General features: G+C 33.4%; 1 protein-coding gene across 6 annotated transcripts in view; it reads left to right on the top strand.

The window, feature by feature from the left end:
* LOC114326186 (mucin-17) overlaps nucleotides 1-24,544 on the top strand; it is a 296,076-nt gene that overhangs the window by 255,187 nt on the left and 16,345 nt on the right. For all 6 annotated transcript variants that reach the window (XM_050649964.1, XM_050649963.1, XM_050649962.1 and 3 more), the window contains exon 3: nucleotides 20,527-20,577. In XM_050649964.1, the coding sequence (XP_050505921.1) occupies nucleotides 20,527-20,577 (51 nt within the window). The remainder of the gene's footprint in view (nucleotides 1-20,526; nucleotides 20,578-24,544) is intronic.

Genomic DNA, 24,544 nt, shown 5'->3' on the forward strand with positions numbered 1-24,544 from the left:
CTACGAGTCTGTTGGTTGAGTTCTAACAAAAAGATGTTTACTGAAGTGATGTACTTTTAGAACTGGCTTTACATCGTCACGTCTCTCTCGCGTCCAAACGATGCATTTCTTCTCGATCGTTCCGCCAAAACTATTGACCAATCGTCAACTACAACTCAAGGATCTTTCAAAATGCAGACCAATAATAACATGGGATTTTTAGCGCTCAAAACTTAAAGGAAAAACACTGAACCTTTTAGAGGATTCATTCTCGAATAATGGATGTTTTCAATAACAATCTACGTAGTTGGTAAATGCTACTCAAATAAATAGGAACTTTCCTATGATTTTACTTTGTTGCGAAAATATTCTGAAATATTTCGAACAGGAGCGGCTTAGGAAATTTTAAAGATATTTAAACTGACAAAATAAATTAGAAAAATTGATATTTTTCTTGGGATAGGATTAAAATTAATGGATATTTTTTATAAAATATTGTAGTAGAAATCCATCTGCTACAATAGCCTCCTCGGAAGAGAGGAAACTGGATTACCAATTCAGTTTTCGATAACTACAAAAATCCAACATTGACTTCTTGGGTGTGACAGGACAACAATACAAAAATATTTAAATAATGGCTAGTGGGGATTAAACAAAAACAAAACATCATTGTTAGGGAGTGGGCTAGCGTGCCATCAATCGCCAGACTCTTTAAAGTCGAGTAGACTTAAATGTTTCTTGACTCTACAAAGAACTGTAGGTGACAAGAGTTTCTGTGCCTTGGGAAAGAAATAATCTTGTGCCCTGTGTGGACCTCGCTGACATCCACTGCAGTAACACAAGTGACATATATACTATATATACCATATAATATATACCATATAGCAGGGCAGACACAGCCTCATCACCTCGTTGCCTAACCAGGATTGGTTTTCAAAAACTAAAAAATCTTTCTGAGCTCTTGGCTCAGCAGATAGGCATCTGCTTAAACTCTAAACACCTAGCGAGTTTCACGGGACTTTTATCGGCAACGGTTCTGCAAAAGGAGGATTTAGACAATCCAGTCTAAATACCTCGTCGAGATAAAATGTCACAAATAACTTATCTCAACAACTCATTCAAACAAAACCAACAAGGGGGGGGGGAACGCGTGTGACAACATACAAAAGACCAAAAAAACTAGTATACTGGATTCAAACGGGATATCAAACTATTTAATCAAGACCAAAAAAAAATAAACGTAACACACGACATAGGGAATACTACATCATTACGTTTTCAATCAACAGTCCTACCTAGGACATAAAAGCCTTTCATGAAAGTTCACAAGACAACTTTCTCATTTTCAAATCACAAACTGGGATATTCTTTATTTTTCAAAACCGGGGATATGATCTTACTTTTCCAAAACATGAGTAGATCTTACTTTTCCAAAACAATGGGTAGACTTTATTTTTCCAAAACATGAGTAGACTTCACTCTTCCAAACTGGGGTTAGACTACTTTTTCAAAACAGGGATGAAAGCAAACACACAAGGGAAAGACCAAAGGGACATTGGAAAGAATGACAATTCCGACGAACGACCACTTCCATTTATCCACCGAAAGCAAGCTTCACCTGTACTCAACGCGGCCAGATCCTAAGCTCACCAGCCTTGTCACAGCTTCTGCTCTTGGCCTACTTTCAACAAACAAACACAAGAGAGGTCAACGAACTATTCGCCAAAAAAAAATCAAACTCCATCACGGACATGGGCTAACAGACATATACGGGATAACAGACTATAATTTTCAGACAAAACAGGGATAGACAAACAAGCAGGGAACAAAAAACTCAAGACTTCTAGTCATACTCCATATACATGGGCTTACAAACACAAATAAATATTGAAACTTGGTTCTTAGTCATACTCCATATACATGGGCTTACAAACACAAATAAATATTGAAATTTGGTTCTTATATGAGCTTACACAAATAAAACCGTTCTTGCTCCGACTATTAATGGGAGTATTCTCAGACAACTGAACAACACTTCCTCATCACGAGTATTACACTTGTGATATGCCAGATACAAGAAAACATACATCATTTTTAATCAATAAGTGGAGGGGCCTCGCCACGGTTTCCCTCTTCACTTTTTCATGGGGTAACTTTTTTTTCACTTCTAACATGAACAAATCCATATATCAAGGGTTATTTTCAAAACAGTGTCGACAGAGTACGCTATCTTCAAATCAAAAAGTGATAGCTTTTCTCCTGGCTGCTTGAAAAAACAAGGGGTCTACTTCTTCATTAATAAGTGGAGGGGCCTCGCCACGGTTTCCCTCTTCACTTCTTCATGGGGTTACTTCTTCAAGGATGACTTCTCCAACTAACCTGTGGCAATAATATACCCAAATATAGATAGGCTTCGCTGGAAAATCACGGAACTTACACACACAGACCATACCGAATTAGCTCATACACGGACCATACCAACTATTATCACACATCTACTCAAACGACCAAATCAATAATCACAAAAAACGTTTATTCTGTAAAAAACTGTTGATCTACAAGAATACATGCAAAAAAATATAACATATTGTTATACTCTATAAGTGGATTCAATATTAAAAACATTTTAATCGTAACTTTTACCAAAATTTTCAAAAAAAATTTAAGGTTACTTATTACCAAAAATTAAAAAAAATTTTACTTTACTTTTTACTCATCTGTTTGTCTATATAATTAATCAATATTTTCCAAAAAATTTAACCAATGCTTTCATCATGGGTACAATATCAATACAATATAGTAAGTACGCTACAATATTTAACATACTATTCTGTTGTACGATACATAAAATACAATACCAGTATACTACGGTTTACCTAAAATGGGGTTACAAGTTAAATACACTATGATGTATGAAATGGTACATGCCTATACAATCAGCAGCATGACCAAATCAACACCACAACAAAATGTGTACATACTTACACCTCTTTGGAAAAATTATTAACATTCTGCAACAAAAAATACAAAAATTGGCTCTTTCATGGGGACTAACAGACTGAAACAGTTTCGGGGGCACTAAAAGACATGAAACAGTTTCTAGGGACAAGACAAGAGGAATCTGGGCAAAACTACATGGGAAGACTGGGGCGATATTTACTCGGGTCAAACTTCAGGGTGTACGATACAAGTATTACAAGTGTAACACTAAGTGGGGGGTGGCTAAAGACATTGGGGACTAGTAGATAGGCTAACTACTAGTGCAAATGGTATACAAGCTAAACTTGTAACAGTGGGTATACAAAACAGAAAAAGAGTCAAGCTTCCATGTTGTCGGAAACACTTGTAGCACACACTGAGATCTGGCTGCCCAAGGGGACGGGCACTGCCTTAACAGTTGTAGTACAAATGGGACCGAAAGGAGGCCAAAAGGACATGGTAGTGGGAACATGCTAATGGGGTCAGGGGGGCTAGAAATAACACGCCCCACGTTGTCGGGGCCATTTGAAGCATTCAACTGGACAAGACAACTACTGGATACTGAAGGATGCAGAAAAATTAATCGGCCCCACGTTCTAGGGCGACATTTGAAGCGTTTTGCGTACAACTGGAGCCGGAAGGAGGCTAAAAATGAGTCGGCCTCACACGTTGGGTGCCAGTTGATGCGTTTTTCCAACAACTACCTGTATTTTTAATAGGGTTTAATGAAGTAATGACTACTAAATCTAATAAGCAAAGGGTTAAAATAAAGGGTTAATCTAATAAGCAATAAAAATTTGAAGCGTTTTAAGCCCCACGTTGGGCGCCAGTTGAAGCGTTTTACCTGTCTGCTCTAATGGGATCAAAGAAAGACTATCTATAGAGATACTGGGGAGTCGAAATGGGGCTAGTAGAAGGAACAGACACGCAAACCTTCATGCGAACGGCAGCTCATTTTTTGTGCGGTGGCAGGTCGTAGATTCGTCGGGAGGGGTAGGAGGGTTAAAGAAGACTAACTACATAACCAAATAAGCAAAGGATACTTACACAGACTTGAGGACTTTCCTACTATTTAAAAAAATTGGGACGCCGTTTGAAAAATCCTCAAATTCTCATATCGAGTACTTACTGGAAACCAAATGGGAGACATTCATCGTAGATTCCTCGTTGGGGTTATAGTGGGCTACAAATTATCATCATTTGGCTTCTATGCCATTATATTTTCTTCTGTTCTAAAACTTATTCACTTGTATTAGATATCTGTTAATAATTTTCTTAAATAAAGAGGTTACAGAAATAAAGATGTGTACATTTTATAATGTTTATTTAAACCTTAATACCTTTTTATTTTTATTTTGAGAATAAACACATTCTCAAACAAGAAATGAATAATAATAACAAAATACATGATTTTACAATTTTTAACCTTATTTTTAGCAGTGTACCAAAACAAAAATTTTGACATGGCTGTCAAATGTCACTGCCATCTAATATTTACTTTACATAATATATTTTCCATGTTGAAAACAAACATTTTTAATTATGTAAAACCTTTACCAATAATATCCACTTGTGAATTATTTAAAATAAACATTATCATACCTTGTTAAAACAAAAATCCATGTCACAACACTTGGAACTTCAAAATTTTCCATTCAGACGGGGCTGGGAGGGGAAGATATTCAAATCATTACAAAACTGGATAAAATCGATACCAAATAATATCATCTGGGCATTTCTTACTGGAACATGAACAAATCCAAAACATCATAAAAATAGCAACAGCTACATAAAGGACAGGAACCAGGAAACCACGCACTTCTTTTTTATTACCACCGGCAAACCAAACTGCATAACAATAGAACTATTTCACAATAATATATCCATTAAAATGCCGTGAAACTATTGTCATTATATTCGTTGACATTTACTGGGCAAACTGCCAGTCTTTCACTTCTTTTACCATAAAAAATAAAACCATTTTGCCGGCAAAGTGCGACTTTCTACGAGTCTGTTGGTTGAGTTCTAACAAAAAGATGTTTACTGAAGTGATGTACTTTTAGAACTGGCTTTACATCGTCACGTCTCTCTCGCGTCCAAACGATGCATTTCTTCTCGATCGTTCCGCCAAAACTATTGACCAATCGTCAACTACAACTCAAGGATCTTTCAAAATGCAGACCAATAATAACATGGGATTTTTAGCGCTCAAAACTTAAAGGAAAAACACTGAACCTTTTAGAGGATTCATTCTCGAATAATGGATGTTTTCAATAACAATCTACGTAGTTGGTAAATGCTACTCAAATAAATAGGAACTTTCCTATGATTTTACTTTGTTGCGAAAATATTCTGAAATATTTCGAACAGGAGCGGCTTAGGAAATTTTAAAGATATTTAAACTGACAAAATAAATTAGAAAAATTGATATTTTTCTTGGGATAGGATTAAAATTAATGGATATTTTTTATAAAATATTGTAGTAGAAATCCATCTGCTACAAAATTAAGAGTAATTCGAAGAGCAATGTTGGGAATTACAAGAAAAGATAGTAAGAGAGAGGACTAAAATAACAGATGGCATAGAAAAAAATTGCACAAGCCAAATAGAGATGGACTCGCCACCTAGCACGTGTAGATGATAGAATTTAGACCTAGAGAAAACAAGAGAGGCCAAGGTAGACACCCAACAAGATCGATGAACAACTTACGAAAAACAGCAGAAAATTGGATGCAGAAAGTACAGGCAGAAAGTACAGGTTAGAGTAGAGAACAGTGGAATGGGATGGTGGAGACCTATGTTCGTTCAACCGTATATCATATCCAAGAGGTTAACAAATGATAATGATGATGTTAGGATACACCTGGAAGAATGGAAATGAAAGAAATAAGACAGACCCTAGAAACAATATAAATGAACTCGGGAAAGCACTAGATGCAATAAAAAAATTATGATTGGACCTAACTTGTTACAAAATGTAACCCTGTTACAAAATAATAGAATTATGCGAAAACAAGGAGCCTAAATGAGCCGGTGATTAGAATATACACAGTGGGCCAAAGAAAAGAGTCCACCTCGATATTTGGCGGTATTTGTCAGACTTTAAGGAAATAGAAAAACAGGTCAATTTTTGATCTAAGGGGGTCACATTTTTATGGTACATATATCTGTCATTTGTCAACCCCCTCCCTTCCACTTCCTCCACCCCTTATGTTTAAATAGGGAATAGGGGTCGTGTGCTAGCTCATTTGAAAGGTTATTCAATTCTCTATTCAGTAATATTAACATTGACATAATCATTTACACAGAGTGTCAAAGAAAAATTATTTTGAATTAAATTAATTGACAAAAAAAGAAGAATGTATGTAATTTATTTAACTCAGAATACATTCTACTACTGACAGAAAACAGAGAAAAATGTTTATTTGACAAATAAATATTGTTTTTCGCTTAAATTCCTTATTCAACCTACCAAGAGGCAGCTTGAACATTGAAATTAAGCGAAAAGCAATGTCTATTTATCAAAAAACATTTTTGAAGTTATACTTCTTTACGCGCTATATGAGGGTGAATTTTTATATGTTAAAACCTACGATCCCGGCGCATGCGCATTATAACTTTGTTCTGATGACATGTCAAAAATTATCCAATATGGCAGCTGTAGCGCAGCTGTGGTTTGGACGGTTGACGGTTTGGTTATGTATGGTTGTTGCGTTTTAAAATTTGTGGGAGAGAAACAACAAAGGTTAGTTAATAGTTATACTGACTTTTTAAATAGTTTTCATATTATATTTTGAAGTTATACTTCAAAATGATTTAATTTATGTATGTATCAGTCCAGAAAAGGTGTGGAAAGAATATATTAGTGTTTTTAAATACATTTTTCTACAAACGTGTTAAAAATGCAATTTTTAGGACTCCATAGGAGCGTTAAAAATGCTACTTTAAGGCACTAGTGCTTTAAAATTTTTAAGGCACTGCAGTTAAAAGTGAATTGTCAAATTGTGAAACGTCAAAATATTTATATTTCATTTATTAACATTAATATTAATAATGCAACTTGCGCAATTTGAAAAAGGTGGTTTAAAAGGTTTTTTATTATAATTTTGTGTCTTTAGATTTGTCTTCCTTGGGCGTAAAATAATAAAACATCTATTTTTATATTTCACTTGTCACCGTGATGGTGATGTATAATTATGTATATCTGAAAGGTAAGTAGCATGCGGCTTGATGGCCTTGTTGGTAGAGCATTGGACCAGAGTAAAAAAATCGCGAGATTGCGGGTTCAAATCCCGGACGATTCATATTTTTTTCTTTTTTTTTTAATATTTGGCATTGTTAAGTTTTGGTTCATTTTTGGTAATTATTGTTAATTTTTTGTATTGTAACTGTTAAGTAGGTATATTTATTTCGTTGAAATTATATTATAATAGAAGTATAACTTCTTACGTGCGTACAAAGTACACACAAATTCTTTTTTTTTTCTGTTTTGTGACAGCAGTAGAATGTATTTTGAATTAAATAAATTACATACATTTTTCTTTTTGTGTCAATTAATTTAATTAAATATTTTTTTTCTAGGACACCCTATATAAATAATTATGTTAATGTTGATATTACTGAATAGAGAATTAAATAACCTTTCAAATAAGCTAGCACACGACCCCTATTCCCTATTTAAAAATAAGGGGTGGGGTAAATGGAAGGGGTTGACAAATGACAGATGTATGTACCTGTTTTTTACCTGACAGATGTATGTGTAATTGACCTGTTTTTTATTTCCTTAAAATCTAATAAATACTGCCAAATATCGAGGTGTACTCTTTTGTTTGGTCCACTCTGTATAGAAGATTGCTTAGGAAAGCAACTTTGTTGCTAAAGTAACAAATGATATGTTCATACAAAACACTGCAAATCCTGAACAAATTATTGCATTAAACAACTAAGATTATAATCCAGTGCTAAATTAAGTTCTTCCACAAAATATGGCAACAAAAACTTGATTTTACAAAAAAATCCCGTTTTATGCCAAGTCGTGAAGGCAATAATTACGGATATATTTTCTCGAATTCACTAAATAAAATTAAATAGCCCATCAGAGTGGGCAGATAAGCATAAAATTCCCATTTCCTTTTATAATGATAAAGTGATGTAACGACCATTTCGATTCATTCATAAAAGAACGGAGAAAATACCGTTTTAAAATCATTGCGGGCTAGAGATGACTCGAATCGTTCCTATTATTGATTCGGTTAATTTTTAGTGAGTTACAGCTCAGGATTATTTCGTTCAGTTCGTCTAACGACACTTTAGTTTGAAATTTAGGCACTGTTTAAAAGAAATTTTTATTTGCAATTAATAATCAACATTCGATTGAATTTAACCTAGATAAATTGACGAGAGGATAATGCATTTTGTATATTCCTAGATTCCTTCTTATCTGCTGCATTTATCTTCCATTTTCTTTGCAAATTGTAGAAACCACGCAGGGCCTATTTTACCACTAGGCCCATGAGGCCCCTGCCTAGGGCCCGCATCATAATGGGGCCCGAAAGATCACTAAAAGAAAATTTTTATTGAAAGAACAAAATAAATTTTCAAAATTATGGAAATTTTCAACAGGAAATGATAAATCATAACAAATTAGGTTAGAGTTATTCGCAAAACTATAAACCATTCGTATCATAAAACTGCAATAAGAGTAGGTATAGACTGCCGTGTCGGCACTAATAACAATAAGCAAAATTTATACCTACACCACTCCGAAATAAGAGGTAGGATTAACAAGAAGTATCGTCACGTATTGTCATAAAACTTATTCAGAAATTCAGAATGCACTTTTAAATTTAATATTTTAGTTTAATGTTTTATGAAAAGGTATTGCTTGCTTGTATGTAATATTAGTTTTCAGTGCTGTGCTTTTTAGTTAGTTCAACTAATCTATTCATTAATCATTAGTCGTTTTATTAAATTTCTTTAAACACTTATTTTTCTTAACTAAGTAATCGTTTCGTTATTATCATGAGTTACAAATGTTACAATCATTTAAGTGGCAGTGAAACACGAAAACAGCAAAAATTAAGAGAACAGCATCCTAGCGTTCATTGCTCTTTTTGGTAGCCTATCCTCTCCCATTCTTATCACATGTCCGCCCATTGCAATCTTTGTATTCTAATGAAGTCTGACAGGAGTGTTTCCTTATAAAGTTGATAAAGCTCGTTGTATCGAATTGTGAAGATTCCGTTTTCCCTCACAGGTCCTATAGTATTCTCCTCAGTACTTTCCTTTCGAATGTGTCTAGTTTGTTTTTGGATGTTTCTTTCAGGACCCATACTTCACTGCCATAGCATGCTATTGGTCGAGTTAGATTTTATAGATTCTCATCTTTGTATTTCGAAAGTTAGTGACTCGAAAGTCTATGACTCGAGTCCCTTTCTGAAATAAGCTGTTTATATATGTTATAGTCTGTTGTAGTCTGTTCCTTTTGACTGAATCGTATGCCTGTTTAAAGTCTACAAACATATTGTTAACATCAATGCCGAATTCCGATGATTTGCTCCAGACCTGCTTGACTGTAAATATTTGATCCATTGTCGAGCTTCCCCGTCTGCAGCCCGTCTGATACCGTCCAATTATATTTTCTGCTAGTTTAAGCTGGTTTAAAATATACGTAAGGACTTTATAGTAATATACTGTACATAGTAGAGAAATTCCACGGCAGTTTTTGCACTTTAAACAATTAAACAATTTTTAATTATTTAAATATAAATTTTATTTATTGTTAATAAAAATTTAAATTTCGGTTGCAACTATATTTCTATTATATAATTATGGTAGGGGAGCAAAGTATGCTAAATGGGCAGTCACTCGAGCGTTATGGGGACCTATTGGGTTGTGAAGAGTAGGTCCTAAAACCAAAAAAAGTTAAGTAAAGTTTTCCATTTTAGTGGGCGCTTGCCATATTTTAATTTAATTTTCCAACAATTGTTTTTTCCGATTATAACGCCATCTATCCATAATTCGAAAAAATGTTTCGAATAAAAATTACTTATTTTTACGCAAGGAATCCAAATCTGCAATAAAAGCCAGCCACATTGTTTGATTTGCTTGTCTAGGTAATGTTTAGAAGAAATGCGTTCAATGTGCTTCCCCGTTTAGGATTTTGTCCTCTTCAGGGTTTGAAGTGAATGTATTGTGTTGGCAGTAAAGCAAACAGTCCGAAAACCGCACTGGGGCAAGTGTCGTGTCCTGGTGTTTTTCAATATGCAATGTGTCCTGCAATAAAAAATGGAGGCTCCTATTTAAGATTTTAAAGTAACCCCCCACCCCACCTCCGTGGGGGTCGTGTTTGGTGCCATTCGATAGATTTTTCAAAAATATTAAATAAGTGTATTTTACAGTTTTTCGATCTGATGTTCATTTCGCGAAATATCAGGGGTTTCGTATTTAAAATATTACATTTACCCCCCCCCCCTCCGTGGGAAGTCGTGTTTGGTATCATTCGATAGATTTTTAAAAAATATTGAGTACATATTTTTTAGTTTTTCGATCTGTCATGCATTTCGGGACTTTGGGACTCACCCATTTCCTTACGCCCGGCCCAAATCGTCAGATTTTTGAAATATACACTCTTTTGCAGGTACTTAATCTTAATCTGACAATTTCGAGTTCTTTTAAGCATAGATTTTTTTTTCGGGCCCCCTTAACGAACTCCCCTGTGTTAAGAGCCAATATATGGTAGAGGTACATCTGCAGGGTACCAGGTTTCTCCTTATATGATAATCTGACGCGCTCGAGTAACTGCAAAAATCCCTGCTTGGGCTCCCCTACCAAAAAATTATTATTATTATTACTATTAAATTTTTGTTAAGGGCCCGAAAATTATGTAGTGCCTCGGGCCTGATTTGAAGTAAAATAGGCTCTGAAACCACGTATTCAGGTTGTCACCAGAATGTTGGTTCCGCCGATGGAAGTTTTAGATTTTAGGATCTAAGACTTCTCATTGTGTTAATAATTTTTAATTTTTCAATCGTAAATTCTACAAAATCGAAACTAAAACTCAGTTGAGTATCGTTCCTATTGTGGATCCGTTACTGACTGATTCATCTCTATCAATAACCCGCAAGCACGGAAATGAAATTGTTTTTTCTTTCGCGAGTTTATAAATAGTTGCCAGATCGGACACGACTCAGTTTTTTTAAAGCTATTTATATTTATTGCAGTCGTAATGCAGCCACGAAGAAGGACAACTTTTTCGACTAGCTCTAAAGTATTGCTTGAAATGGTCGACATAATCGAGATATCGCGAGATAATCGTAGTTTTATAGTGCAGGAACCAACAACTAGGCAATATACACTTTTTTGTCTGCCTTTTTAAAACTTTCAGTATATTTTATTTATTTTTATCCATTTCTTTCGAATTTTCAGATATTTTATCTATTTTTTTATTTCTCTATTTACTTAAGGTTTTTATTCGGAGTTTATCTTACTAATTGCTTCATAATAAACTGTCGATCGTCTCCTTTTTTAGACCAATTTCAATTATTTCATTTGTTGTGCTCTTTTTTATCCTCCTTCTTAACTTATCTACTCCATTTCTCAAATGGTTTTTGGTGCTAATGCTTTTGTAATGTAGTTCTTCTCCGACTTATCTTTCAGGTTTTTATTTTTTCATCTTTATATTTTCTGCGCCATTTCTGGAATGGTTTTGGTGTCAACGGCTTACCATTATAGTGGTTGGTTTTCAACTCCTTTTTGACCAATCTTCAAATGACCAATCCATATCTAGGACTTTACAGGACCATGCCTACACTTGAGATTTAAGGTTATAGGAGACAAAATATAGCCTTGTGGTTTCAATCCAGTAGAGGTTTGCAATTACTATTCTCCCGCTCCTTTTAGTATTTGCATCATCTTAGCCAGCTGTACTCAATCAAACGCTTTCTCGTAATCATTGGTCTTGGTGCCAATAACCACTCCATAATGGGGATAATTTTGATGTTAAGTGAAAAAAAATTGTCGTTCTTTCATTTAAGTTTATTTTGACTGTTGACAGTTGACTCCCTCCGACCTAAAAGCTGAATTATCAAATACATCTTTATTCTGTATGTAATTTCTTGCATCTCATATTCCCAACAAAATATTTAAACAAAACTAAGACAACACAATAGATTATTACTCTACTTATACAATTTCAAGTACAAAATAATACAGGGTGTAACAAAAATACAGGTCATAAATGAAGTCACATATTCTGGGACCAAAAATAGTTCGAATGAACGTAACTTACCTTAGTACAAATATGCACATAAAAAAAGTTACAGCCCTTTGAAATTACAAAATGAAAATCGATTTTTTCGAATATATCGAAAACTATTGGAGATTTTTTTATTGAAAATGGACATGTGGCATTCTTATGGCAGAAACATCTTAAAGAAAAATTATAGTGAAATTTGTGTACCCCATAAAAATTTTATGGGGATTTTGTTCCCATAAACCTCCCCAAACTTTTGAGTACGTCTCAATTAAATTATTATTTTGGTACCATTAGTTAAATTCAATATTATTAAAACTTTTTTGCCTCTTAATATTTTTTCGATAAGGCAGTTTTTGTCGAGTTGAGGCTTATTTTTCAATATGTTTACATAAAATTTTTATGGGGGTTTTGTTCTTTTAAACTCTCCAAATGTTTGTGTACGTTCCAATTAAAATATTACTGCGGTACCATTAGTTAAACATAGTGTTTTTAAAACTTTTTTGCCTCTTTGTATTTTTTCGAAAAAATAAAAACTTTTATCGAGATGTGACTTATTTTTTAATATGGTTCAAAATAGCCCTAAAAATGTAAAACATAAATAAATGTTGATATTATTACCAAGTCTCCGTAATCGTAATTAACCATATACAAATATGTGGTGGATTTGACAAATATTCGAAATATCTCGATAAAAACTGATTTTTCGAAAAAGTACTACGAGGCAAAAAAGTTTTAAAAACATTGTTTTTAACTAATGGTACTACAATAATAATTTAATTGGAACGTACACAATAGTTTGGGGGGGGGGGGGGTTTAAAGGAACAAAACCCCCATAAAATTTTTATGGGGTGTCCAAATTTCACTATAATTTTTTCTTAAGATGCTACTGCCATAAGAATGCCACATGTCCATTTTTAATAAAAAATCTTCAATAGTTTTCGATACATTCGAAAAAATCGATTTTCATTTTGTAACTTAAAAGGGCTGTAACTTTTTTTATGTGCACATTTGTACTAAGGTAAGTTAAGTTCAATCGAATTATTTTTGGTCCCAGAATATGTGATTAAATTTATGACCTGTATTTTTGTTACACCCTGTATATTTCAAAATCTTCCAGAACTGTATAATGCTCTATTTATTCTTTCTCCTCGGCTGCCGCTATTTATTGATTTTATTGGATCGTAAAATATCCATATTTACCTGATATAACATAAAAATTTCTATTGTATCGTTTAAAGGAAACTAAACAATGACATTATTGTTATGTTTCGCCTCTAAAATAACTATTAACAATGGAAAATGACTTGGTTCACGATTTGACGTTATTAATCACAGGTGATTCACGATGTATGCAAAAAATATCGGTTCTAGAAATTTCGTCATGTTAAAAATGTCGCAATGAAGTAAATACGTGATTTTATAAACGAATGACAAATATTAGAAAAATAAAAACAATTTCTGGAAAATTAGAACGATAAATAAAAGGTTGAATACAATTGGGATAATTTAGTCCGTCCTATCACCAATGTCCCAAAAAGTACACCAGATTTGAATTTTGGCGCATTTTGAAAATAATGAAATTTTGGCAGTCGCAATTCTGAATTTTCATAAAAAGTATAGTTTGAATAGCGATTAACTTTATCAGCTATGAAGAAATAACTAAAAATTATCAGACTCTACTATATTATGATTAAGAGCTGAAATTTGAACAGATTATAAACGAAGATCTAAATTGTATGATCCATTTTATCGATGACATTTGCCGGGTAGGACTAAAAAGGTATGACCTTAAAGTCATGGTACCTACTCGTAAAATACGACCTCTCGCGAATTCAGTTTTTTTGAGAAGAAATTTCCAAATTGAATCGCGCTGAAAAAATTCGCAATATATCAGCACCTATGGCACTGGCACGCAGAACATTCATTTTTTTAACTGAAGTAGCTCTAGAAAATAATAAGAACTGGGCTACTATCATTCATTCACACAAATACAAGTAGGTATACTTATTACATTATGCAAAAAACAAAGCTATTAATATTTATAAATTACTGGTATAAAAATACAAATACGGATTTCTTGTAATTATCTCGGCCAATTGTTTATGTATTTTCATATAGATACTCGCAAAATTAAAAACTTTTTAAGATCTACAACTTTTATTTGCTCCATTTTTCTTTAAAATGTATCAGAAACATTTTATAGACAAACAATTATTTTTTAACTTTTTACGGTTCTACGTCTTCAAGATTTATCATAAGCTACCCCTCAGATACCTCTTTTAGAGGTATTTAACACATAGAGGTATTTAACAGATATTTAACACATGATGTGTCATGGGGAATTTGAGCAGCTCCAGGTAATATTAGAAGGCAAAATCGAAGGTAAAAGGATATAGGAAGAAATCCTGGCTCCGAAACATCAGAGATTTGTCCCACACAACAGGAATGACTTAATTCATCAAGCCCAGAACAGAGAGAAATTTTCCACATTGATCGCCAACCTCAATATAGAGGGCACTTATAGTCAGGGTAATAAGGTTTTTTCCATGACACTGGAACAGCCAGGGTACTAAAGCGTTTTTTCGACAGGTAATACCTATAAGAGCAAATTGTAACTATTTCCTGCGTAAGATCTGGCGGCCATTTTTATTTGTAAACAATTAAGTGTCAAAAAATGACATTTTTCACTTTTTTTCAAATCAATGGAAAACAGGGAAAATTATGGTTTTTTTAGTACAAATATCTTCGAGATTATGGAAAAAGCTATAGAATGACGTACTACAAAGTTTGATGTACTTATTTATTGTTAATATAATTGCGAAAAAAGATCGGAATTGCAAAAAAAATTATTTTTGCAATAACTGTTGTAAAAATTAGTGTACAGCTTTGAAATTTTTGTCAAATAAGGGTTCTTTGGTGCTTAATATGTGATAAAAATTTTAAAGCGATTCATTCAATTGTTTAAATTTTATTCAAATTGTTTATCCCATAGAGCATTTTTTTGCAATAACATAAGTCAGAAGAAAATGACGTTAGAACCATTCCACAGGTGTCAAATGAAAGAGCATGAGCTATATTTTCAACTTGGTTTAAAAAAAGTGAATAAAAAATGCATGTATTAGTAATAAATAATTATGCAAAAGTATCGTAAATCTTTCCTTATAAACTTTATATTTTGTTGTATAAGAAATTATACATATTTATTACAATTTTTTATCAATTATGATATAGATAACGTTACTTGGTAGTTGTGCACTTAAGAGTAAATGTAGCGATCAACAGGTAGCGAAAACGCGTTGCAAGATTGCGGCTGTAATTTTGAATATTTTTTCGAGATATTTGGCACACGTATTCGCAATATAATAAAGAATGGCAGTACAGAGCCCAACTTGAAAAATATATTAATATGTGGAAATTACTCTGTAATTAAATACAATATTAAAAAAACAAGCCTGTACCGCCATTAAAAAGAACAAAAAAAATACACTTTCTTCAAATAAACTTTTTTATCCGATGCCTAGATTTTGTGTCATTTTGGAACTACTAATGAAATAAAAAATTTTAGTAGTTCCAAAATGACACAAAATCTAGGCATCGGATAAAACAGTTTATTTGAAGAAAGTGTATTTTTTGTTCTTCTTAATGGCGGTACAGGCTCGTTTTTTTAATATTGTATTTAATTACAGAGTAATTTCCACATATTAATATATTTTTCAAATTGGGCTCTGTACCGCCATTCTTTATTATATTACGAATACGTGTGCCAAATATCTCGAAAAAATATTCAAAATTACAGCCGCAATCTTGGAACGCGTTTTTGCTACCTGTTGATCGCTACTGTATCACCTTAAAACAGGCTAAAAAAGTTAATTTTTTTTGAAAAAAGTTATTCAAAAAGTTTATAAGGAAAAATTGACGATACTTTTGCATAATTATTTATTACTAATAAATGCATTTTTATCCACTTTTTTAAACCATGTTGAAAACGTAGCTCATGCTCTTTCATTTGACACCTGTGGAATGGTTCTGAGGTCATTTTTGTCTGACTTATGTTATTGCAAAAAAATTCTCTCTGGGATAAACAATCTGAATAAAATTTAAACAATTAAATGAATCGCTTTGAAATTTTTATCACATATTAAGCACCAAACAACCCTCATTTGACAAACATTTCAAAGATCTACACTAATTTTTACAAGAGTTATTGAGAAAATATTTTTTTTGCAATTTCGACCTTTTTTCGAAATTATATTAACAATAAATGATCAAACTTTGTAATACGTCATTTTAAAGCTTTCTCCATAATCTCGAAGATATTTATACTAAAAAAATCATAAGTTTCACTGTTTTCCGTTGACTTGAAAAAAAAGGGAAAAATGCCACTTTTTGATAGTTAATTGTTTATAAATAAAAATGGCCGCCAGATCCTACGCAGGAAATAGTTATAATTTGTTCTTATAGGTATTACCTGTCGAAAAAACGCTTCCGTACCCTGGCTGTTGAAGTGTCACGAACAGGGTATATTTTTGTCTTATTACCCTGGCCTATTAGGAGGACGAAGATTTTACGTGAAATCGATGATTTTTTCACAAATATACTGAATAGGAAACTTTTATTCCTGTGAATCAATTACAAATTTAGTTTTTATTTAAAAATCTGAAATCTTAATAAAATTATTCCTTATGTGATATTTGGCGAAAAGTTCTTATTGATATAAATGATCAACATCCCAAGACGTTTTCCTAGTTCGTCGACCCTTGAATCCGCGGTAGGATACCTTATTCTTCATTAGAAAGCCAGTTTCCACTTGGTCTAAATGTCACCTGCGCGACTTTGTAAAGACTTTGCTAACTACTATGGTAATTAGGCACTTTTAACCGAAAAATTACATTTATAGTCGACGGTCGTGTTCCGGTAACGCCTTGAACTTAAACGTTCTTTGAACACATTATCTATATACAGGGGAAAATACGCATGTGAGGTTGTGAATAAGAGATTTGTGTAAAATATATTCACTTATAATAGAACATGTAGTGCAATACCATTATGATACAAAGTCTTTTACAATAATACATCTAAAATATACTAATTAACATAGTAGTCCGAACACCCATTAAAAATTATTTTATTTTAATAAAATTTCTGTCCAATCCAAAATATCTAACCAAAAACAATAAACGATTAGAAATTCAGCCCTATCCGTTTATTCTCTTTGTCAACCATTCTCCATCCACTCCTGAATGTAGCTTCCTCCTAACTGCTTCCATCTTTTTCTATTTTGCGCTAATCTAATAGTATGTTTGCCTGCCACTGCTCTTATAGGCCAGGGTAATAAGACAAAAATATACCCTGTTCGTGACACTTCAGCAGCCAGGGTACTGAAGCATTTTTTCGACCAGTAATACCTATAGGAACAAATTTTAACTATTTCCTGCGTAGGATCTGGCGGCCATTTTTATTTATAAACAATTAACTGTCAAAAATGGCATTTTTCCCTTTTTTTTCAAATCAATGGAAAACAGTGAAACTTATGATTTTTTTAGTACAAATATCTTTGGGATTATGGAAAAAGCTTTAAAATGACATATTACAAAGTTTGATATACTCATTTATTGTTAATATAATTGCAAAAAAAGGTCGGAATTGCAAAAAAAATTATTTTCGCAATAACTGTTGTAAAAATTAGTGTACAGGTTTGAAATTTTTGTCAAATGTGGGTTCTTTGGTGCTGAATATGTGATAAAAATTTCAAAGCGATTCATTCAATTGTTTAAATTTTATTCGAATTGTTTATCTCAGAGAGCATTTTTTTGCAATAACATATATATATATATATATATATATATATATATATATATATATATATATATATATATATATATATATATATATATATATATATATATATATATATATATATATATATATATATATATATATATAAGTAGTGGGGTTCCTACGGTTTCCTCCGCATCCCACATTTCGCTCGCCATCGTTTTCTATCCACCCATTCGTTTTCGTCAATAGCTCTATCTGCCATAGACTGTTCTATGCCTTTCTTCCATGTTTCTGTAGGCCTTCCTCTTCTTCTTCTATTTATGGGTGTGTAATTTAATGCTCTTTTTGGCCATCTTTCCTCTGACATTCTCATAACATGACCATACCATAGCAATTTCTTTGTTTCTATATGGTCAACCGTGGAATATAAACTCTTTGTCCGTCGTCTTATTTCCTCATTTGATACATGTTCTAATCTAGATACTCTGCATGCTCTACTTAAGTAATCCATTTCCGCTACTTCTATATTTTTTCTTTCCTTTCCTGTGAGTTGCCAACACTCTGCTCCATAAGTTATAATAGGTTCCACAATTGTTTTGTAGATTGTTAACTTTGTGTTCAGCTTCACCTTGTTAGACCATAGTAGACCATTTAAAATACGAGTTGCTTTCCTTCCTTGCTGTATCCTATGCTGTATGTCTCTTTTTGTAGTTCCTTCTTCTGATATTATGCTTCCTAAATATCTATATTCCTTACATTTCCTTATATTTCTTAACTCTAATTCCGGATCTTCGGTTTCCTCTCCTATTCTCAAATATTCCGTTTTCTCCATGTTCATACATAGGCCCCATTTTTCATATTCGATCTGTAACTTTCTTAGCATATAATCCATATCATGTTCATCGTTGGCAAGAATTACTTGGTCATCAGCAAAAAAACAAAGTTGTTAAGCAGTTTTCTTCAATCATTATTCCCATCCCAGCAACTGTTTTCCTCCATTGCTCCAGAGCTTTCTGGATGTATATTTTAAATAGTGTTGGCGATAAGCAGCACCCTTGCCTTAAACCTTTTGTAACAGGGAATAGTTTCGACATAGATTTTCCCTGTTTATAAGGAAAGATTTACGATACTTTTGCATAATTTTTTATTACTAATAAATGCATTTTTTTATTCGCTTTTTTTAAACCAAGTTAAAAACATAGCTCATGCTCTTTCATTTGACATCTGTGGAATGGTTCTAACGTCATTTCTTTCTGACTTATGTTATTGCAAAAAAAATGCTTTCTGGGATAAACAATTTGAATAAAATTTAAACAATTGAATGAATCGCTTTGAAATTTGTATCACATATTAAGCACCAAAGAAGCCTTATATGACAAAAATTTCAAAGCTGTACACTAATTATTACAATAGATATTGCGAAATTATTTTTTTTTGCAATTCCGACTTTTTTCGCAATTATATTGACAATAAATGAGTATATCAAACTTTGTAATACGTCATTTTAAAGCTTTGTCCATAATCTCAAAGATATTTGTACTAAAAAAACTATAAGTTTCACTGTTTTCCATTTATTTGAAAAAAAAAGGGAAAATGCCATTTTTTGACACTTAATTGTTTATAAATAAAAATGGCCGCCAGATCCTACGCAGGAAATAGTTACAATTTGCTCTTATAGGTATTACCTGTGGAAAAAACGCTTCAGTACCCTGGCTGCTCGAGTGTCATGGAAAAAACCTTATTACCCTGGACTATTATATTACTCAGTTTGTAATGGTTTACAGAACATGGAAAAATTTGTTGTCGAATTCGAAATTTTGGTCTTTATTCATTTCGGGCACACTGGGTTTCCTTTTTTTACTCCTAAACATCGATATAATCGTGTTGAATAGTGCAGTTATCCATTGGCTTGGGATCTGGAATGGAATGACGTTGTCTTTGGTAATGAATCTCGATTCTGTCCAGCGATGTGGTATGGCTGAGTCAGGATCAGAAGACGACGGGGCCGTGGTGAAATATAAATCCACAGTTTTTTTTATTTTTTTAACAACACGTGCACTGCTCTATTAGAATTTTATCGCGTGTGGTTCAAGGTCACCTCTAATCTTCGTCAGGGAAAATGATAGTTCGGCGATACGTAGAAGAAATTCTGAAATCTTACCTAATAACCTACCTTCAGAAGCTCAACCATCCCATTTTTCAGCAGTGTTTCTTTGAACAGGCTAGTGTGAAACTGTTTCCTTGGCCGGCGAGATCCCAAGATTTATGCCCAATTGAACACGTGTGGGGCATGATGTATCGGAGATTTCTTAATTCATAGTATTCGTCTTAAACTTTGGAAGCTTTTTGGGAGGCGTTAACTAGGATATGGAATGAGATACCTCAAAATATTTTCAAAATATAATAATTTTTAATGAGTGTTCGGATTTCTAGGTCACTGTGTATAATATATTCAAACCCGTTATATATTTTATCGATTTTGTTTTATTGACCGATTATGACAAGGATTTTAACAATTTTTTCTTTTGTTTCAGCTCCTTTAGAAAACGAAAATGAACAAAGTACTGATATCGAGTATTACCCAGGTAAGAATATTATACATCATTTATAATTATTTCACGAGCATTATCTCTGACCAGTAATAACCCATAAAGGTTAGGGTTATGGTTATGGTAGTTCAAGGCAAGACCCATTTGTTAGCCCTTTCGACATTTAGATCTCCTAAGGTGGGCCCATTGTATCATCCCTATCATGCAGACTAGGCCAATAAGGACCTGGTCTTCGGCGTGTCTGGGACTCAGGCTGCTCTGGGTTCCCATATCTGCCATATATTTAGTAATTATCTCCTATCTCCTATTAAGATGGGAGATGATTCATCTCATGATCATCTCCATCCCTCCCAGGATCTGCCACCTTTGATAGGGCACTGTCGGGCACTTCCAGAATATACGTGAGGAGATTTCCGATCTGCCAGCTTTGATAGGGCACTGTCGGGCACTTCCAGAATATACGTGAGGAGATTTCCTCGTCATCATCACATAGACGGCACCGTGGGCCAACCGCCAATCCAAGCAGATGAAGGTGTCGCCTAAGTTACAGTGGCCGGTTAGCATACTGGCCATCGGAGATCATCGTGTACGGTCTAGAAGGAGGAGCTTGGCTGTAAGACTTTTGGATGGCCCCACTATGTGGAGCCTAGCTGTCTCATACCTACACAACTAGCCCAGAAGTCCTGGAACCTCCGTAAAAGAAGCTGCTTGAGATAAATGTGTCGGGTTTCTGGGCTCTAAAATTTTGCGTGGTGTAATTTTAACGCTTTTTATGCAGTTTTTGGTTTAACATTTTTTGTTATTTATTTGGTATTATTCAGGTATTTTAGGGAAAAAAGACGACACATTTTACATCAAGATGTAAATTCTATTACGGTAGACCAGGGCATTTAGCACAAAATAAATCGGTTTTTAAATGCAGCACCTAGAGACTTAAAACTTAGTGCATTTTGCTCAGGATGATGCCAGGAAAATAATCTACTACAGAAAAATGGGTAGAAAAGCATAGTTGCATTTTTAAGTACATAAGCATGTCAAAATAAGTGTATTAAGGGCCAGATTTTGTTGCTCGGTGTTTTTTGGAGTCGCTGAAGACGAATACGCAATCAGAACCATTCACCGAAGCACCTGGTGCCTAAGTTCAGTGTTAAGGCACTTCATCTAAACTTTAGAGAGTTTTTGGCACACAATTGATGCAAACAGATAACTCGGGGGCTTTGGGGGGTGGCCTGAACAAGAATACGCCATCAGAACCGACCCCTGGTGCGCCTGGTCCTCAAAAAACTCCTGACGATAACATGCCTTAGCAGTGACCTTGGACATCATGTGGTCCGGAGATCGGTTCTGATGGCGTATTCGTTTTCAGCAACCCCAAAAACCACCAGATTAATCTAATTGCATCAATTTAATGCCAAAATCCCCCGATACTCGGGAGGAGAAGATAACGTGTCTTAGCAGTGACACTGGGCACCACATGTTCCGGGTGTCGGTTCTGATGGCATATTCATGTTCAGCGACTCCAAAAACCTCCAAGTAATCTGTTTGTATCAATTTAGTACCGATAACCCTCGAACCTCCAGATGACGTACCTTAGCAGCGACCCCGTTTACCAGGTGCTCCGGAGGTTGGTTCTGATGCCTTAGTCGTGTTTAGTGGCCCCAAAAACTTCTAAGTAATAAAACTTAGCCCTTATTTTGCTTAATGTTGTTCTGAAGCTATTTTCTTGTGGCATTTTTATGATTAACTATTTAGTGGGAAATACGCCACAATTAAATTGAAAAAATTATTTTATTAACGTTTCGAAGCCCAAATCGGGTTTCGTTGTCAAAATACAAAATACTACTAAAATAAACAAAAATGTTGTTGCTAAGTAAAAAAATTCTTCTAATAATTTATTTAATCTGACTCATTTATATTGGCAATTCAGACGTATATTATGCATTTTAAAGTAGAAAACTTTAAAATGATATCGCCAATATTTATGAGTTGCGTTCCTGGGACGACTTTACTAAAAGATAGTTTCATTCGATTACATGAAATCAATCCCAACTCAAGAATATCCGTCACAAAAAAATCATAGCATGTGATCTGTCTTTAAAAAGACAAACAAATGCAACGATGACAGTAAAATTTTCGCGTTAGAGATTCCATAGTAAATCACGAGGGAAAACCAGGAAAAAACCTCGTGATACTATCCCGACCTCGCAAGTATTTGGTCTTACATTTAATTTACTTTGAAAAAACTAATACCAAATTCTGACTTTAATATGTTTAAATTATAAATGATATTAATAATACATAGATATGCAATAAGTATTACTAAAATATAACATTTGTACTAACTCGATATGTTATTGACTTACTAATCGTGGTATTTTCTTTCTATTGACTTCCTCTTTCAGTATGGGTAACCAAAATTTTTAGTAAACCTAACAATGAACAAGACAGAACAAAAAATTGCATTTATAAAATACCTTGTGAATGCGAACAATTTTATTTAGGTGAAACATCAAGACCATTAAACGTTAGAATAAGTGAACATCAGTCTTATATTAAAAATAGAGAATTTGATAGATCTCAAATATGTCAACACGCATGGGATAATGAACATAGAGTTCAGTAGAGAGATTCAAGTATAGTCCTGAAAGAATCAGATAGTAAAAAGAGAAAAATCAAAGAAGCGGCTCTAATTATGCTAAATGAAACCAATTGTGTCGCAAATTCCTCGGTAGAATGCAGTAGGATGTGGTTACCCATACTGAAAGAGGAAGTCAATAGAAAGAAAATACCACGATTAGTAAGTCAATAACATATCGAGTTAGTACAAATTTTATATTTTAGTATTACTTATTGTATATCTATGTATTATTAATATTATTTATAATTTAAACATATTAAAGTCAGAATTTGGTATTAGTTTTTTGAAAGTAAATTAAATGTAAGACCAAATATTTGCGATGTCGGGATAGTATCACGAGGTTTTTTCCTGATTTTCCCTCGTGATTTACTATGGAATCTCTAACGCGAGAATTTTACTGTCATCGTTGCATTTGTTTGTCTTTTTAAAGACAGATCACATGCTATGATTTTTTTGTGACGGATATTCTTGAGTTGGGATTGATTTCATGTAATCGAATGAACTATCTTTTAGTAAAGTCGTCCCAGGAACGCAACTCATAAATATTGGCGATATCATTTTAAAGTCTTCTACTTTAAAATGTATAATATACGTCTGAATTGCCAATATAAATGAGTCAGATTAAATAAATTATTAGAAGAATTTTTTTACTCAGCAACAACATTTTTGTTTATTTTAGTAGTATTTTGTATTTTGACAACGAAACCCGATTTGGGCTTCGAAACGTTAATAAAATAATTTTTTCAATTTAATTGTGGCTTATTTCCCACTAAATAGTTAATCTTATTTTGCTTATTTTGATGTGTTTATGCATTTTGGATGCATTTTATGCACTTTAAAATGCAATTATGTATTTTCACCCATTTTTCTTTAGTAGACATTTTTCCTGGCATCATCCTGAACACAATGCAAAAAGTTGAAAGTTTCTAATAGGTGTTGTATTTAAAAATCGATTTATTCCGGTGATTTTAGTGCTAAATGTCCTGGTCTACGGATAGTTAAGTTAAAGTCAATATCAACCTGAAGCACTTGTTGCGCTAAATGTCTTACTACAAAAAGCTAGTATAGTTTTAGAGAGACGAAGTATTTACGTTGCTTATTGAATATTATTATATAAAATACCATATTATCTATTCTACTGCTCTAATTTTTGGACGATATCGTCACCGTTTTCCTTCGTTCACTAATGACCGTGTTTTTTCTTCTTCTTCTAAATGTACCGTATGATGTTAATGCCTAATAGCTGCCGTGTTTTTGTGTATGTCCCTAGGCGATAACGTTAAAAAGGAATATATTATAATGTACAATAATTATTGATGTAATTATAGTTATTTATGGATTTAGAGCAATACATTATTGTCCAGG

Source organism: Diabrotica virgifera, chromosome 4, assembly GCF_917563875.1.
Source record: "Diabrotica virgifera virgifera chromosome 4, PGI_DIABVI_V3a".
Classification (NCBI taxonomy): Eukaryota; Metazoa; Arthropoda; class Insecta; order Coleoptera; family Chrysomelidae; genus Diabrotica; species Diabrotica virgifera.